The sequence below is a fragment of the Caretta caretta genome, chromosome 5, assembly GCF_965140235.1.
Source record: "Caretta caretta isolate rCarCar2 chromosome 5, rCarCar1.hap1, whole genome shotgun sequence".
Classification (NCBI taxonomy): domain Eukaryota; kingdom Metazoa; phylum Chordata; order Testudines; family Cheloniidae; genus Caretta; species Caretta caretta.
In genome coordinates, this window is record NC_134210.1 from 49656434 (window position 1) to 49674513 (window position 18080).

The window sequence follows — 18080 nt, forward strand, 5'->3', positions numbered from 1 at the left end:
TTATCATTACAGTATTTTTATTACATTATGAAAACGGCAACACTCTTCCAAGATCTCACTTTCGTAGCTTGTATCACTTTGAATAAGCCTATTATAAGACAAGGCTCCTATGTTTCATCAGGCAGTATCAGATGTGAAACAGCATGAAGGTATTTAAGAAGCCAACTGAAAGAGTTCCTCCTACACAAGCATTCAGGTCTTGAGCAGTCCAGGCAAACAACACATGTTACAACAAAGCTTAAACTTGTTCTTCATAATAATTTTAAAAACAATACTAGCTGCCTATTTAATTTTAAAAACTCCAAAAAATATCCACCTCCATTTCTATTTCTTATAAGGAGTCTTAAAGTTTAAAACTCCTCAGTGTGATAGATATGCTTGCTTTGATCTGCTTAGCTCTTGGAAGTCCAGGGGCTCCAGGCTGCTGGCCCGCTCTGCCCTGAGTCCCTAGGGACAGCTCTGTCCACCATTCAGGAATTTTTCCCTGAGAACCCCCTGTAACATTTTACGAACCCCAGTTTGGGAACCACTGCTGTAGATGAATCTCCCCTTGATGCTCTCAAGGTGGCCAGTGTCTGGCTTCATGAGCCAGGGTAGTAAGGGGTAGACTGGGTCCCCCTAGGATCACTAATGGCATTTCAATATTGTGACTGGTAATCCACTGGTTGTGAAAGAAAGTCCCTGCTTGTAGCTTTCTGAACAGTCCTGAGTTCTTAAAAATGCAGGAGCCATACACTTTTCTTAACCAGTCAACATTGATGTCAGTGAAGCATCCCTGATGACCAACTTGCACCTGCATAACCGTAGAAAAATAGCCTTTTCAGTTGATGTACTCTGCAGCAAGGTGGTCTGGTAGCAAAATAGGGATGTGCATCTTGTCTATTGATCTACTGCAGTTTAGGAACCCCATTACTGCAGATCCATCCATTATGTCCTGCACACTGCCTGGAGTCACAGTGCTGAGTAGCAGAGGTAAGTAACAGCCCTGCACACTTGCATAACAATGGTCCCCACAGTGGATTTTCCAACACCAAAATGATTTGTCACTGACCAGTAGCAATTCAGCATTGCAAGTTTCCCCAGGGCGATCTCCACTTGCCCTACCACTGCCAGTGCTGCTCTCATTCTAGTATCCCTGTGCTGGAGGACTGAGGTGAGCGCAGCACACAGATCCAGGAATGTGGCCTTGCATATCCAAAAGTCCTGCAGCCACTGCTCATCATCCCAAACCTGCAGTATGATGCAATCCCATCAGTCAGTGCTCATTTCTGCGGCACGCCATTATTTACAGCTGCTCCATGAACGTTATCAACCATTTTGAACCGGTTCTCGCTATGTCCCACAGCAATCTGCCCTTGAAGAAATCATCACATTCCCCGTGGCTCTGCAAATACCCAAGGATCACATGCCCTGTGCTTGCAATGTTCATTGCAGTGCAGAGCTGTGTGGACTCCATGCTTCTGTCAGAGACAGCAAGTCCCATTCGGGTTTGTGAGATTTTCAAAAAAGGCATGAAAATTATGGGATAGGAATGGCATTATGGGGTGGAGAAAGTAGCATGATTGAAACTTGACCCCGCAATCCTAGTGACCCCTGTGCGACTCATTTTTGCCCCACTGTGCTTTACCGGATCTTCCCAAAAGTCGGACGGTACCTATCCATGGGGCATCACACCACACACTGAAACAAGCACTCCTAGTGAGTATGCACAGTGCCAACACAAGGAGCAAAGTATGCAGGCACACAAGCCATGTACTAACTGCAGCAGCTTTATGCCAAAGTAACTTGTGTCACCAAAAGTTTGTAGGTTTCAGAGTAACAGCCGTGTTAGTCTGTATTCGCAAAAAGAAAAGGAGTACTTGTGGCACCTTAGAGACTCACCAATTTATTTCAGCATAAGCTTTCGTGATGAAGTTTCGAAGCTGTAGCTCACGAAAGCTCATGCTCAAACAAATTGGTGAGTCTCTAAGGTGCCACAAGTACTCCTTTTCTTTTTGCAAAAGTTTGTAGTGTACACATGCCCTACAAACATACATATCTGTTCCTACCTCTCAATCTGTTAGCGTATCAAGGCTAGTCTGAAACATTGCCGTGCCTGTGAAGTGCTTTCTCCTACTTTCGCTTGGCTTGTACACCTTTGTTTATACTCAGCAAACTGTTGATCTTTAGGTGTGAACATCCCACATCCCGTTTTAGCCATGAGCTCCAATTTTGTGACTCACTTCTCTGGACCAGTCCCTGGCATAACTTAGAGCACCTCAGGAACTGCTCTACGTTACACCTGAATGCCTATGTCTTCTAAGAGCTGATCCAGTGAGATCACTGGAGCACAGGGAAACTTCAGCCGTGTCCCCTTTTCCCTGCCCTCTTTTCCCTGTATTAGTGCTATACCACCTGGGGATTCCCCTCAGGCATGGCCAGCTGGCCAGAGCTACCCACTTTGCAACAGCAGACTGGCACAAGGGAGATGCAGCATGACAGCACTTCTAGTCTTATCAATCTACTCTAATTTTAAAATGTAGTTTATTATTGTACCCAGTGGCCAACGTTGTTCTGTTCTTTAAAAACACTTAGGTTACATAAAGGTAGGAGAAAGATATGGGGAACACTAATCATATTATTTGATGCTCAGTATTTTCACGACAACTCACCAAAACAAAAAGGGAAAGGGGAAAAAAGGGAAGAAAAAGCAGTGGACAGCTAATGGATGTAGGATAAGATACTGATTTTTCATGGCCTGTACCTTACAGAGGAAGAATCTGCTTAATACTGTAAGGAAAGATTTTATAGGAAGAAGGCATCTTCGTAGCTACATTGTAACTGGAAAACATTTAGGTTATTCATTTGGAAAATCCTGCAATAAGAAGACTTCACTATGTGTTACTACAGAAAATTCAAGATGCTAGGGAAAGTGGGCTTTTAGAGGAGGAACGGGAGCCCCAGATTTTCTGGTGATGGCTGATTGGTTTGGCATTGGATCCAGGTACTTCACATATGAGTCTCAAACTTCTCTTTCCTCCCTTCGCATCCGGATTCTTTCTTCATATCTTCCTGCTTAATAACACAAAAATCTTCTTTTTAGTCTTTATTCCCTCTGGTAAAACCCATTGTCTACAGTAGCAATTTTGTGTCTTGATTACAATAAATGTCTCTTCTCCAGTAACACCATCCCTCTCCTCTTCCCACCTGATTCTACCCAAAATACTCCTGCTAATATCACTGAAATCTCCCACTGGTCCATCCATGTTATCACCTACCCACCACCCTGAATCCCTTCCATTGCTTTTCATCTCTTACTGCCTCTTATACAAGCACCTTTGACTCATCTTCAAACCCTATATAATTATGTATTATTTCCATGTTAGCTTTAATAATTTTGTTAAAGCTAAAGCAATGTTAGTTACACCTTGTGACTTTTTTTAGACTTTAATGATGAACCTAGAAAACGTGTAATAAAGGAGACTACTGCTGCTCTTCAAAATGTATTTTATTTTATTTGGGTAATTAGAAACATCTTCATTTAGTGCAAACTACTTGTGATGCAAAGCTGTTCCTATGTGATGCAATGTCAGTCAGCTAATGGCTAAGTTTCTCTTACTTTACAGCATTTGATTAGAAGGTGTCATAAATATAAAGGGAAGGGTAAACACCTTTAAAATCCCTCCTGGACAGAGGAAAAACCCTTTCACCTGTAAAGGGGTAAGAAGCGAGGATAACCTCGCTGGCACCTGACCAAAATGACCAATGAGGAGACAAGATACTTTCAAAACTGAAGGGGGGGAGAAACAAAGGCTCTCTCTGTCGGTGTTGTTTTTTGCCAGGAACAGAAAAGGAATGGAGTCTTAGAACTTAGTAAGCAATCTAGTTAGATATGCGTTAGATTCTGTTTTGTTTAAATGGCTGATACAATAAGCTGTGCTAATGGAATGTATATTCCTGTTTTTGTGTCTTTTTGTAACTTAAGGTTTTGCCTAGAGGGATTCTCTATGTTTTGAATCTGATTACCCTGTAAGGTATTTACCATCTGATTTCACAGAGGTGATTCTTTTACTTTTTCTTCAATTAAAATTCTTCTTTTAAGAACCTGATTGCTTTTCATTGTTCTTAAGATCCAAGGGTTTGGGTCTGTATTCACCTATGCAAATTGGTGAGGATTTTTATCAAGCCTTCCCCAGGAAAGGGGGTGTAGGGTTTGGGGAGGATTTTGGGGGGAAAAGACGTTTCCAAGCGGGCTCTTTCCCGGTTATATATTTGTTAGACGCTTGGTGTGGCAGCAATAAAGTCCAAGGGCAAAAGGTAAAATAGTTTGTACCTTGGGGAAGTTTTAACCTAAGCTGATAAAAATAAGCTTAGGGGGTTTTCATGCAGGTCCCCATATCTGTACCCTAGAGTTAGAAACCTTGACTGAAGGTTTCTAAGCTTGTAAGTGGAATCGGTGTGCATGTGTCAGAGCTCTGCAAAACTGGTAGGAAAAGTTTCACATAGTGTTTGCACAATTCATCTCTCCCGTGTTCTAAACCTGACTTTTATTTTTTAATATCAGCACTCTTCACACAGTGATTTGAAAACATAATGCACCATATAACTGCTAAATAATAATATTACATATATACCCTTTTTGTATATTATAAATGATCTAAGGATGCTTTCAGAAGCTGAACAATATATTAAAAATACAGGGTGAAGTCCCAGCCCGCTGAAGTCAACGGGAGTTTTGCCACTGACTTCAGTGGAGACTGGATTTCTCCCAAGCCTTGCTGTTCAGCCATCAGCTAATTTTTCGTATTATATACTATCGTGCTCACACAACTTTATGTAGTGGGCCTTAGTCCGGCTGTCTGGAAGTAGTTGTTGCCCCTTTAAGGGCTCCCCCCACAACTAGTAGCAGAGAGGAGGAAGGCAGAAAATTTATCTGTGCAGAGCAGGGAGGAACAGGAAACAGCTGGACCAGGTTAGGGAGGGGCACTGCCCTTCCAGCTGACCAGGTGGTGGTGGTGATAATTATACCCATACAGTCCCAGGGAGCCATCTTTCACCTGGATTGGGCTGGCAGCACCTGCCCTCTGATCTTTAAAATCTAAAAAAGGACCAAGTCCCTCCATGATCCACTGTGAGCATCATGCTAGTCACCCTTTTTCCCTGAGGGCTGGGAAGGAATTTTTCTCGTGCTGCCCAACTGGCCAAGTCAAGGTTTTTTCACCTTCCCCAAAAGAGTTTGGGACCTGGTGGGGTGGGGTAAGGTTATAATGTCACAGCTTAATAAGTAAAACTTGTGACAGATGTTCAGTGCAGGTACTCAGTATGGAAGAGACATGGTTATCAGAGAAAATAGATTCATGTGTCTCACTTTCAGGTGACGTTGTAAACAAGAAGCGGGCAGCATTATCTCCTTCAAATGTAAACAATCTTGTTTGTCTGAGTGATTAGCTGAACAAAAAGTAGGTCTGAATGGACTTGCAGGCTCTAAAATTTTACATTGTTTTATTTTTGAATGCAGGTTTTTTTGTACATAATTCTACAATTGTAAGTTCAACTTTCATGATAAAGAGATTGCACTACAGTACTTGTATTAAGTGAATTGAAAAATACTCTCTTGGTTTTGTTTTTTTACAGTGCAAATACTTGTAATCAAAAATAAATATAATGTAAGCACTGTACACGTGTTCTGTGTTGTAACTGAAATCAATATATTTGAAAATGTAGAAAACATGCAAAAATATTTAATAAATGGTATTCTATTTTTTTTTAATCACGCAATTAATTTTTTTAATTTCTTCACAGCCCTATTCACAGGTGATGTTCTTAGTACTGCTGGTGCTTCTTGTCTGTTAGAATCAGGAAAGGAAACAGTTTGAGAACTGTTGCCACCCCACTACTCATGCAACTCGTATGCTGCCATTAGTAACTCACTTCTTGAACTTTATGAAGGCACTGATGCATAGATTTTAAGACCTGTATGGACTTTTATAGTCATCTAGTGAGTCTAATAGCCTGCATAACATAGGCCAAATAATTTCACTCATGATTCCTGCATCTAGTCCATTACGCCTGGTTGAGCTAGAGCATATCTGGTCTCAGCCCATGAACTGTAAAGTGCAAAGTGAGCAAAGTCAGGGTTCTGAACATTTAAAGGGTGCAATTCAGTCCTAAACAACCTTAACAAATCACTACACAAAAGTGAAAAGGACAGTAAAGTTCTACGTCATATACAGTACAGGAAATTGATACTTCAAATGACTGACTTATTTTAAAATATAATCTGTAAAACAAGTGGTTATTACTTATGGGGGGCAATGTGCATTTAGAGTCCAGAGACCTAATGAAAAGATGTAATAAAAAAGTTAATCTTCACTAATTAATTACAATTGTAATTAAAATACAAAGAGTACAGAAAACCTTCCTCCCCCCCAATATTTTCACTCTAAAGACGTGCACAACATTTGTCATTGTGCATTACATTGAAAATTATAGAACACTCCAACTATTATATCCTCTTACCTCTGTTGAGCCAATACTCCTTTGAGGCTGCATCAAGTTTTTAATACTTTCAGAACTTATCTTCCACTCCTTTATAGCTCGATAGAAAGGAAGACTAAGAGGAAATATCCCATGCTGTAAACCTTAAACTCAAGGGCAGATGTGCATCCTGAAAACCAAGGGTATTTCAAGGTCTGTTTCAGACACTATGGCTAAGCAGTTTTCCTTATTGACATATTTATTCTGCACAAAGGGTACATTTTTAAGATATAGAACTGATCTAAAACTACTAGTGTTCTTTTTAGGTACCAAAACCCCAAATTAAAAAAGCCACACAGATCTCTCCTCTACTGAAAAACTGGACAAGTGGCCTGAATACAAAGCAGCTTTGATACTGTGAACAGCACAGAACTTCTCTTGGCCAGATTCCTAGGAACTTGCATGGCGCTTAGTAAATTGATCACATACCCTCTTGACACTACTTTCACAAGTTCATTTGTCTATTGACGATTCAAACTCTCTCGCTTTCCTCTCCCCCTGCCAAGCACATCTATGTTGTTTCCTGATTAACGGGGAAGAACATAGTACCAGTAGATCTTCATTGTTCATTTATTCATCCATAAAAATATGTTCAATCAACATATATAACATGCCCACCCCACCCCCCAGTACCCACCAAATAAATTTAGTCCCCTGACTTCTTGTCTCTCAGTCTCTTAGGCAAATGCCTAGGAAAGGGGCCTTGTATCATGCTTGAATACTCAAAATTTAGTCCTGGCAGACCTAGCTGGGAAGCAAATTCCTGACCCAAGGGCCATCCACAGAAAACACCCTGCCATCATCCTTCATATGTTTCTATCCAGGGACTATAATCTGAGCACCTCTGCTGTCCTGGGAACACATGGTGAGAGAGGAGGTGTCTCAGACCACCAGGGCCCTAGCCATATGGAATTTCATACAACAAAACCAGAACCCAGAAGAGTACACAGAAGTCAGGGGAACTTTGAAGAATGCAGTTTTAGACAGTGTTCCTGCAAGTAACCCCAAGAGCAGTCACATTCTGCACAAGCTATAGCTTCCAGATGGTCCTCAAGCTAATTTCCATACAGAGCATATTGCTGTAGTAATCCAATATGGAAGCCACAAAGGCACAGAGCATTGTGGCAACGTCTGGATCTAGAGAAAGGTTTGCAAATGCCTAACCAGATGCAGGTGAGAAAAGGCTGTACTGACCACCAGCGCTACCTGAAATTCCAGAAGGAGCCAGGGATTCAAGCTGACTCTTAGTTTACAGACAACTTGAAAACACAGTAGACTAATCAAACTCCTACAGCAGCAGAGGCAGGAACCAACACGGCCACCTCCTTCCAACCCTTCTCCAAGCCTCTTGGCATCAGCTCCAACATATCTAGATTCAGCCACAGACCGCCTGCTGTCATCCAAAAATTGCTTAATAGAAGAAGCCATAGCATTTAGAGAAGATGGATGAAATCCTAGCCTTCTTTAAGTGAATGGGGATTTGCCCTGAACTTATAGGGTGAAATCCTGGCACCCTATAATTTTAAGCATGTCCTCTCTACAATAACAAAGCGCGTCACCAAGAGTTAGGCTGGATTTCATTGTTTAAATTCAATTAAAATATTACTGCAAACCACTAATAGTTTCTCCAGCTGAGAAGCAAGAGTTACATTTTCAAACATACATACACGATGGACAGAGATCTGATCTCAATTCATTGATAATACTTATGTAAATCAGGAGCAACTCCATTGACTTCCCTTCCTTGTAAATAAGAACAGAACCTGGTTCGAGACATACACGTGGCAGAAAATACAGAGGCAAACAGATTTTCACACAGAACCAAAGAGCTTCATAACTTGTGCAAGCAAGTACATAAATGCTCAAAGAGTTTTAAGACACCAAAAGGAATGGACAGAGTGTGGGCAGGGCTAAGTTATTGAGCATTTATAAACATATGTACCGAATTCTAAACATATTAAATCCATGACTAAGCAACTGTGACATTGATTTCCTCAATTTGGGGCTTAAAAAACAGAGCACACCTCGTATTAGTGAAAATGCAGCCATGGCACTGGAGCCAAAGAAGAGATTAGAAGCGTTTATGCATCTAACAGGATTTATAGAGCCAGGCATTCTCTTTCTTTTAATCAAATAGAAAAAACAGGTTTTTCACACATATAGATTGATTTAGTCTGTGTGAGGAATTTGATGGTAATTTACAGCAGGGATGGGCAAACTGGTTCTTGCCAGGAGCGGATTAAGGCAAGCTTCCTGGAACACCAAGTTCTGAGCCTCTGAAGTTTCAAACCAGGGAACTCCAAACATCTGGCACCAATAATGTGAGAGCAGCAGCTCATCCCTCAGAACACAGAGTGACCTGTTCAGTAGTCAGCTCCCTCTACACACTGATCAGAGAGGTCAGCAAAAAGACTCAGCAGTGTTTGGGAACACTTCTCCTGCTCACATGGGAGGCTGCAGACATGCCTCTCCCCATGAGCAAGGGGGAGGGACAATAACGGAAACACACTAGAGTTGGGGAAGAGTAACTGCCTCAGGGCTGAGAAGGGACTACTAGATTTTTGATGGGTCTGGACATCACTTTGTCTTAAATTACCCCAAGTTCTTATAAAGTAAGGAAAACTTTGAATTTCAGCCTTAATCCTGAACTGAACCAAAAACTTATTTTCGTCTTAGGACTGATTTTGTTATATTGTCACCTTCCTTTCCTTCTTCCTTTCTATTTGCTTCACCCTCCTTTCTTTGGTTGAAAAAAAATGCAATGCAAAAGAGAGATCCACTCTGCTGTACTTGAGTAGGGTTGCTACCTGTTCAGGTTTTCCCAGGATTGCCCCTTTTTTGAGATAGCTGTCCCAAGAAATCTGTGGGGGTGCTCAGTACATACTGCCAGCTGTCTAATTTTATGGGATCATCCCAGATGTCCCCTTTTTTTGGACTTTGGGTGGAGCAACCCTTCAGTGTGCACTGCAGGTTGAATCTGCCAAAGGATTGCTACCGCTGGAGTTGGTTCTGATTAGCTTCCTGGATGGACACTCCTATTCCAAAACAAGAGTGCCTTCTTCCTATTTACCATAACCCCATGCAAATAATCAGGAACAGTACCATGTGTAGATAAACCCTTACTCTGGAAATTAAGCATTTGACTCCCACTCATATTTGCCTGCACATTTGCCCAGCTGCCTTAACAAATCTAGCCTTTACTATGTAAGGAGACAATATTACACAATTACAATCCTATTGATATGCCCCTAGCATGAGTCCTAAAACTACCCAACAAATGTCTTCACTGAACTACATGAAAAAATTATTGTTCTTTTAGGTATAGCTTGAGACATTATATATAAACTTTGTAGATTTTAAGGAAAGTATTCTCTCAACATTACATGTACCTCTAAAAGTGAGAAGAGACCTTGTAAACTTGCAGTGGTATGCTGTATGGAAACAGATTTTCACACAGAACCAAAGAGCTTCATAACTTGTGCAAGCAAGTACATAAATGCTCAAAGAGTTTTAAGACACCAAAAGGAATGGACAGAGTGTGGGCAGGGCTAAGTTATTGAGCATTTATAAACATATGTACCGAATTCTAAACATATTAAATCCATGACTAAGCAACTGTGACATTGATTTCCTCAATTTGGGGCTTAAAAAACAGAGCACACCTCGTATTAGTGAAAATGCAGCCATGGCACTGGAGCCAAAGAAGAGATTATTTCATTGTTCCAGAAATATGGAACTCAACAACTTGAGGAGAATTCTCATAAGCTCTTAACTGAGCTGGAACTTTTACCCTTCCTGTAAGCTGTAACCAGCTATTAGAATTCAACATAGTCACACACATACTAACCACCGCATTCCATGATTGATTTGTAAGCAATCTCACCAAAAAGGAATAGTTATTTTAGATATTTAAAGCCAGCAACTAAGGCATCTGTGCACCATCAGTATGCTAAAATAAATCTGGTTTACTGACTGCATTAAGCTCATTTCATTATTTAATCAGGGGACACCTCATTTTATTAATAATAATAAATGTATTTATGTATGTTACACTAGCATACAGAGGCCCTAACCAAGATCAGGACCCCACTGTGCTGGTGCTGTACACACATGCCTAGAATTCAAGGACAGTAGTCACCATTATGATAATCAAGCCTGACTTCCTGCCTAATACAGGCCATACAATTTCACCAAATAATTCCTTCGTATACATAGTCTGAGATTGTGCCAGCTGAAATCTGAAGGCTGTTTTGTTTTATTTTAAATTGAGCATTACAATACTTCTCCAGCATTGTAATGAACCATTTAGGTGAGTCTAAATATTAAGGCTGTCGATTAATTGCAGTTAACTCACATGATTACCTCAAAAAAATTAACTGTGATTTAAAAAATTAATCATGATTAATCGCACTGTTAAATAACAGAATATCAATTGAAATTTATTAAATATTTTTGGATGTGTTTCTACATTTTCAAATATATTGATTTATATTACAACACAGACTACAAAGTGTACAGTGCTCACTTTATATTACTTTTATTACAAATATTTGCACTGTAAAAATGATAAAAGAAATAGTATGTTTCAATTCACTTCATACAAGTACTGTAATTCAATCTCTTTGTCGTGAAAGTGTAACTTACAAATGTAGATTTTTTTTTGTTACATAACTGCACTCAAAAACAAAACAATGTAAAACTTTAGAGCCTACAAGTCCACTCAGTCCTACTTCTTGTTCTGCCAATTGTTAAGACAAACAAGTTTGTTTACATTTACGGGAGATACTGCTGACTGCTTCTCATTTACAATGTCACCTGAAAGTGAGAACAGGCATTCTCATGGCACTTTTGTAGCCAGCTTTGCAAGGTATTTACATGCCAGATCTGCTAAACATTCATATGTCCCTCACACAGAATGCGCGGCACGAGCGCATTCGGCTCTGTGCACATGGCCCCTGCCTAAGGAGGCTGCAGTGTGCACTGGGTGTGCAGGAGCCACCCACTCTTACCTGCTGTCATGGGTGGTGGGTGAAGCTGCTGCTTGGGGAGGCTAGCTCCCCAGCCCACTTCTTCTGCTCCAGGCCCTGCCCCGACTCTGCCCAGGCCCCGCCCCTCCCCAATGTCTCCCTCCTTCCTTCCCCCTCCCTGCTCACTCCCCTTCCAGTCAAATCCTTGAACCCAAATGAAGCAAATAACATGAGAAAGAAATTGCAGAAGAGAGGTTTTTTCAAAAGAAAATGGAGCATGTTTCCACTGCATGCCAGAAGGTGAAGACTGGACATGCAGAAGGTACCTAATTAAAAGCACTAAACTTGGGAATAAAAAAGGTCAGTCACAGGTATTTTGATATACCCTGAAATTTGTCAGAGATTTATTTGCAAAAACTTTGTAGTAAGGGCAAGTCAGATGCCCTGCTGAATACAACATTAAGTATTATGGAATACACGATGCAGCTCTTCTCTGTTTTACATTTTCTTTATCAGTATTTCTAAGCTGATTTTATATTTTAAATGTACTCTTTAAATGGCCAACCCGAGCCTGAGAAGGAGCCAGAATTTACCAATGTACATTTCCAAAAAGCCACAGTAATACGTCAGCAGCACCCCCATCAGCACCTCCCCTCCACTCCCAGAGCCTCCCACCCCCACCGATCAGCGCCTCCCGCTCCCTCCTCGCACCTCCTGACTAGCTGTTTCATGGCATGCAGGAGGCGGGGGGGGGGGGGGAGGAGCAAGGGCACAGCAGGCTCAGGGGAGGGGGTGCAAATGGGGACAGAGCCTGTGGTAGAGCCAAGAGTTGATCAGGGAGCACCCCCCGGCACCTTGGAAATTTGGCGCCTGTAGCTCCAGCCCCGGAGTCGGTGCCTATACAAGGAGCCACATATTAACTTCTGAAGAGCCGCATGTGGCTCCGAAGCCACAGGTTGGCCACCCCATCTTAAACCTTCATAAAGTAATCATTCCAGATTACTTCGTATTTAACTCACTGAAAGAAAGACATTATTTTAAATTAATCAGTCACAGAGGTTTAGTGTGATCATAATAATGTTCGTTGCTTTTAGAAAAAGGGAACACTAATTTACTTTGTGTGATCTCCATAACTACAGACATGTTTATGAAATTTCACTTAAAAATACGTTAAAAAAATACGTTTCCAAAGATTTTAGGCATAACAAAGAACTTTATATTTTACAAAGGTACTGATTTTGCTGGAGGGTTCTCTTAAAACTAGTTAATCCAATAATCAGAAGTAAAGAAAGGGAAACTCGTTTGTCCGGCTATCTGGAAGGAAAGGGGTGTTGTCCCTTTAAGGGCTAGCCGCTCTTCAACAGGAGGGTGGAGGGAGAAAGGGATGGACAGAAAGGACAGGAAGCAAGTTTTTTGTATTGTAGTAATTAAAATTAAAATGTGTAGTTTAGATAAGAGTGGTCTTTTGAAGGATTTATTTTAAAAAACTGTGTGTCTGAAGATCCACGCATTTACGGCTAAAGATGAATGCTTAGATTGTAGATCTAAAAATCTATGCAAGGATTTTTTAGAGATATGATTTTATAATCTTCAGAAGTCTTCTAATGAAATATTTTTAAAGCAAATTTTAAACTAAGGTCCTGTAGACTAACATGTTCTGAGTAAATATTACAGTAATGCACAACTGTTTTTGTCAGTAAATTCAGAAACGGACAATATATACATAGGGGTTGGCAAATGCTTCATGTTAAATGGCTTCATTACCACTTGAATGGCTCTTTAACAGTTTCAGTGTTGTGCTAACAGGTCTGGCAGGCGGGAAGGTTGATCTCCTCTGGAATAAGAGTCACCAGGCTGCAGCAGCTAGCTGTGGGAGCCTGCAGGAAGGGTCAGAACAGGGATGGGAAGAGGCAGATGGGTGGACACCAAGACCCAGGGGTGCCCCAAATTTCCCGGTGCCCTATGCAGCTGCTTATGCTGCATATGCCTAAGGACAGCCCTGCATAGGTAGCATTATCTCCTGCAAATTGTAACCAGACTTGTTTGTTTGAGCGATCAGCTGAAGGAGGACTGAGTGGACTTGTAGGTTCTAAAGTTTTACATTGTTTTATTTTTGAATGCAGTTATTTTTGTACATAATTCTACATTTGTAAGTTCAACTTTCATTATAAAGAGATTGCACTACAGTACTTGTATTAGGTGAATTGAAATATACTATTTCTTTTATTTTTAACAGTGCAAATATTAGTAATCAAAAAATAAATATAAAATGATTACTGTATACTTGGTATTCTGTGTTGTAATTAAAATCAATATATTTGAAAATGTGGAAAACATCCAAAAATATTTAAATTAATGATATTCTATTATTAACTGTGCATTTAATCACAATTAATTTTTAATCATTTGACAGCCTTACTAAATATTTTAAAGCAAATCACTTAAAAAAATTTTAGCTCAGTGATTTTTTTGGTCAGATAAGAATGGGTTAAAATGTCAAAATATTTTCTCTGAGCCATCACAAAGACCTTTGTAGCGAAGCTTAGCTGTAACTACAACAATACCTGAACAAAACCTGAGCCACCAAAAGGAGACAAATACCTGCCACTCCTTGTCCAGGTTAAGTAACAAAGGTTGGTTAACACAAACCAAGCATATTGTCTGCTCTATAACTAATAATTAAAAACAAGGACAAAAATAAAAACATGACCTATATCTTTAGGATCATTTATAACGTTTAGCATGCTTTCCTTTGCTGCTAAAGCTTAGTAAACAATTGCTGGTGATTTGTTCAAAAAGCATGTGACTACCTCTTTGAATGGAATGTAACTGGATACAAGGCTAAGCAGGTATTAAAACAACAACTACACATAAAGAGGAAGAGTATTAAATTAAACACAGACCAGCAAGCCAGAAGTTAAGAGAAAATAGCCCAACACGTTGTGTAGTCATTGACTTAGGAGCAAAGTATGACTAATAATATCTTACATAAAGTTTAAAAGAGTTTTTTTCCCGTTTCTGTTGCTTAAAAAAGGAAATGAATAAATACAACTAATAGGGCTGTCAATTAATTGCAGTTAATGCATCTGATTAACGCAAACCAAATTAACTAGATTTTTAAAAATAACCACGATTAATGTCAGTTTTAATTGCGCTGTTTATAATAGAATGCCAATCTGAATTTATTATAAATATTTCTGGATGTTTTTCTACGACATATTCAAATTGGCATTCTATTATAAACAGTGCAACTAAAACTGACATTTAATCGTGACTATTTTTTTAAATCTCATGATTAATTGTGATTATTTTTTTTAATTGGTTGACAGCCCTAATAACTAAGTTCCTCCACATCCAATTACATGTACAAGCATTATCATCTATAAACACAAATACCCTGGAAACAGGGGATGCACTTTGATACACTAATGTCAAAAATAGTGTTATAAATTGTACAAGTTTACTCATATGCACTTATTACAAAAATTCAAATAGTAATATACAAATGGTCCTTTGAGTGTGTGAAAGCCACATCTTCAGCTGGTCTAAATTGGCAAAGCTCAACTGAAGTCAACAGAATTACATTGATTTACACCAGCTAACAATCAACTCTTGGAGTTTATGTTGTGAGCGTGTGCACAAGACACTGAGAAGTATGCTCCAGATATGCACCCACACAAAAAAAAGCCTCGAGCATGTGTTTTGTTTACAAGCATATGGGTGGGTCTGAAAATAACACATGAGCTGTACACATCAAGCACTGGATTGAATAAATGCTTTTTTACAATGATGAAGCTTTGCAATGAAATTTACATGAAGAATTTCCATAGAAACCTCTTTCAAGTAAGTGAAAAATTCCCCTTTTGCACAAGAAGATGCTGAGGTGGAAGAGTGGTGATAACTGGCAGCTGAGGCTTAGGGCTGTTCTCATAGTTCATGTCAAAACAGAGAGAAAAAGGAGTGAGGAGGATCCTTACAATTCTCAGAGCATAACGTATCAGTATTATCTTGTGTCGGGAAGCATTAGCAGAGGAATTTCCTGCTGAAGGCCCATAAAATGCCCTTTGATATGGAATTTCACCAGTTTGGTTTTGATTTATTTCACATTAAAAAGAAAAATAAATGTTGAGTCGCTGTTGCCACCTCTCTCCCATGTCAGTTACTTAACACCACATCCAGAGGCCTTTTGAATAAATATTTATCTGCACAGGGAAAGCTGGCATGTATGTGCACAGAGATGATGGAGAGCCACTCTTTAAGCAGTCATTCATCGTGTAAATAGTGAACATAAGAAGCTATGTTACTTTCGTTTAATAAGCAAGATCAGATTGGCAGCAGCAGCACGTCTAGTTCTTACAAAAGAAAACCACAAACCTTATTTCTTCTCAGACTGTATCCTAAAATCATCTTCAGTGAAGTCCACTCATTCACTGGTCCTAGAAATATGTGGAGAGAACTAACATATTCCCACAATAGGTGTGTCAGATCAAGCCATACTTCCTGCTTGCTGAACCCACCACCTAGCCAAGAAGTGCTGACACAGGCTCACATGTGCTCACAGAAGTAGAAATGAACTCACGCACCTAAGAGCTGCAGGATTTAGCCCAGCAGTTCCCAAACATTTTCCATGCGTGACCCCATTTTCACAAATATTGCTTCCTGTGACCCCAGACAGCACCAAGGATGCCATTTAAAAATGGCATCCTCCGCTCAGCTCGATCTCACCCGCATACAGTGTGTGTGAGGTTACGCTGCATGGAGGGTGCCATTTTGTAGAGCAAAATAGCGTCTTTCATGCCGCACGACCTCATTTATATGTTGCATCTGAGGTTACACTATGCGGAGGATGCCATTGTATAAAATGGTGTCCTCCACACACTTTGGATTGCCACGACCCCATTGGGTGATGAAGTGACCCCACTTGAGGTCATGACCCACAGTTTGGGAACTGCTAATTTAGCCCTTCATGTGGAAGATTCAATGAGGGAGGAATTAAAATCATAGAAGACGAGAGGAATGTAAAAGACCATTTATTTATGGCACAACCAAACACAATTCCTCTGAAATGGAAGAGATCCAGGACCAGCCAATGTGGCTTTAATACTTTGTCCTTGTCTTCATTGCAAAGTTAACTCAAGATATAACAAGTATTGTCTCAACTCACATCCTATCCACACACAAAAACCCTTAACAGAAGTGTGATGGTGTGGGTCACAACTCCATTTTAATGGGGTCACCAGAGCTGGAGTTAGACTTGCTGGGGCCCAGGGCCAAAGCACAAGCCCCACCGCCCTGGGCCGAAGCCCCACCGCCCTGGGCCAAAGCCCAAGAGCTTCAGCTCTGCATGGCAGAGCTTCAACTTTGGCCTCCTTACCCAGGGCGGTGGGGCTTGGGCAGGCTCAGGCTTCAGTCCCTCCTCATGTGGTCATGTAGTAATTGCTGTTGTCAGAAGGGGATTGCAGGGTAATGATGTTTGAGAACCCCAGTAAAAGCTAAAGCTGTAGTTAGCACAACTCGTCAGCTGCTAACACAACCGCTCTGCAACAGTGCACATGCTAGAGTGCTACAAGTCCTCCAAACTCTTCCCACAATTCTCCATGTGCACGGAAAGGACAGACAAGTTCTCCCACAATTCACTGGGGGAAAAATAATAGAGCTGCTCAACTTACTGCAGTGCAAAAAAACTCATAGAAAAAGCCCCCAGAAGTCTTAGTGCCACACATGAGTGAGTATCCAGGGCAGCTCGAGTGTTATTTCTCTGTGCAGCTGCCCTCACTCGAGCCAGGCTAACTTGAGAGAAGTAACTCAAGCATAGATAGCGCCAGTTAATGCTGCAGTGAAGACATTCCCACAGTGTCAAAGGTCTGAGGTTAAAATAAAATTTGTGCTGAAAATGCAACAAACAAAAGTAAGACAACAAATGAGATCACGTAATGCTTTCAGGGAAAGTAAAGTGGCAGAAGAAAAGCAAACTCCTCACCACAACCCAACCCCCAAGTTCCCTCTTTGGTCCTGATTCCAACTGTCAAACCCCCATCCCTAATTACCAACTGCTACCCAGCTATTAACTCTCCACAGCACCATCTTCCCACAACCTGGGGATGCCCTGGCCCTATCTCACTCTATCAGTCCCATTTAAACTGGTGTACCCCTTATTTCACCCTGCTCCTTCCAGCTTTGGGCTGCTGTTCCACCTCACTGCTCAGTCACTCCTTCTGCATGTAGAGCAGTTATGCTGGGAGAGATTTAGTACGCAAACAAACAAGACAGGAATTTACAATTAATTATGGTTGCACACAAAAACGGTGGACACTGTGTCATGCAGCAAGAAGGTAACAAGACCTCTTGCATAGGACTCTGGTGTGGAGACACCCTGAATATTACACTCAAGTCTGGGCATCACATTACCAGCTAAACACTGAAATCCCTCTGATTTATCACAGCACAGCAATAAAAATTACCAGGATACTGAAGGGATTAATACATAATGGAAGATTGAGGGCTTAAGTTCCTAGAGTACAACTTGTACAAGTGTCAAGTAAGGTGATGGCAAGGAAACCTAGTAGTTTATGAGTATTCAAAAGGTGTAATCCTCAA

The 18080-nt window shown here is 40.7% G+C and overlaps 1 protein-coding gene across 12 annotated transcripts in view; it reads right to left on the reverse strand.

Moving 5' to 3' along the window:
• ARHGEF28 (Rho guanine nucleotide exchange factor 28) overlaps positions 1–18080 on the reverse strand; it is a 197951-nt gene that overhangs the window by 151817 nt on the left and 28054 nt on the right. The window contains exon 1 of one of the 12 annotated variants that reach the window (XM_048849302.2): positions 6499–6801. The exons of 10 other annotated variants lie outside the window; for them this stretch is intronic. In XM_048849302.2, the coding sequence (XP_048705259.2) occupies positions 6499–6531 (33 nt within the window). In that variant the 5' untranslated portion in view covers positions 6532–6801. Of the gene's footprint in view, positions 1–6498; positions 6802–18080 lie in introns of those variants that run through there. One more of the 12 variants, XM_048849307.2, reaches the window with a different exon arrangement.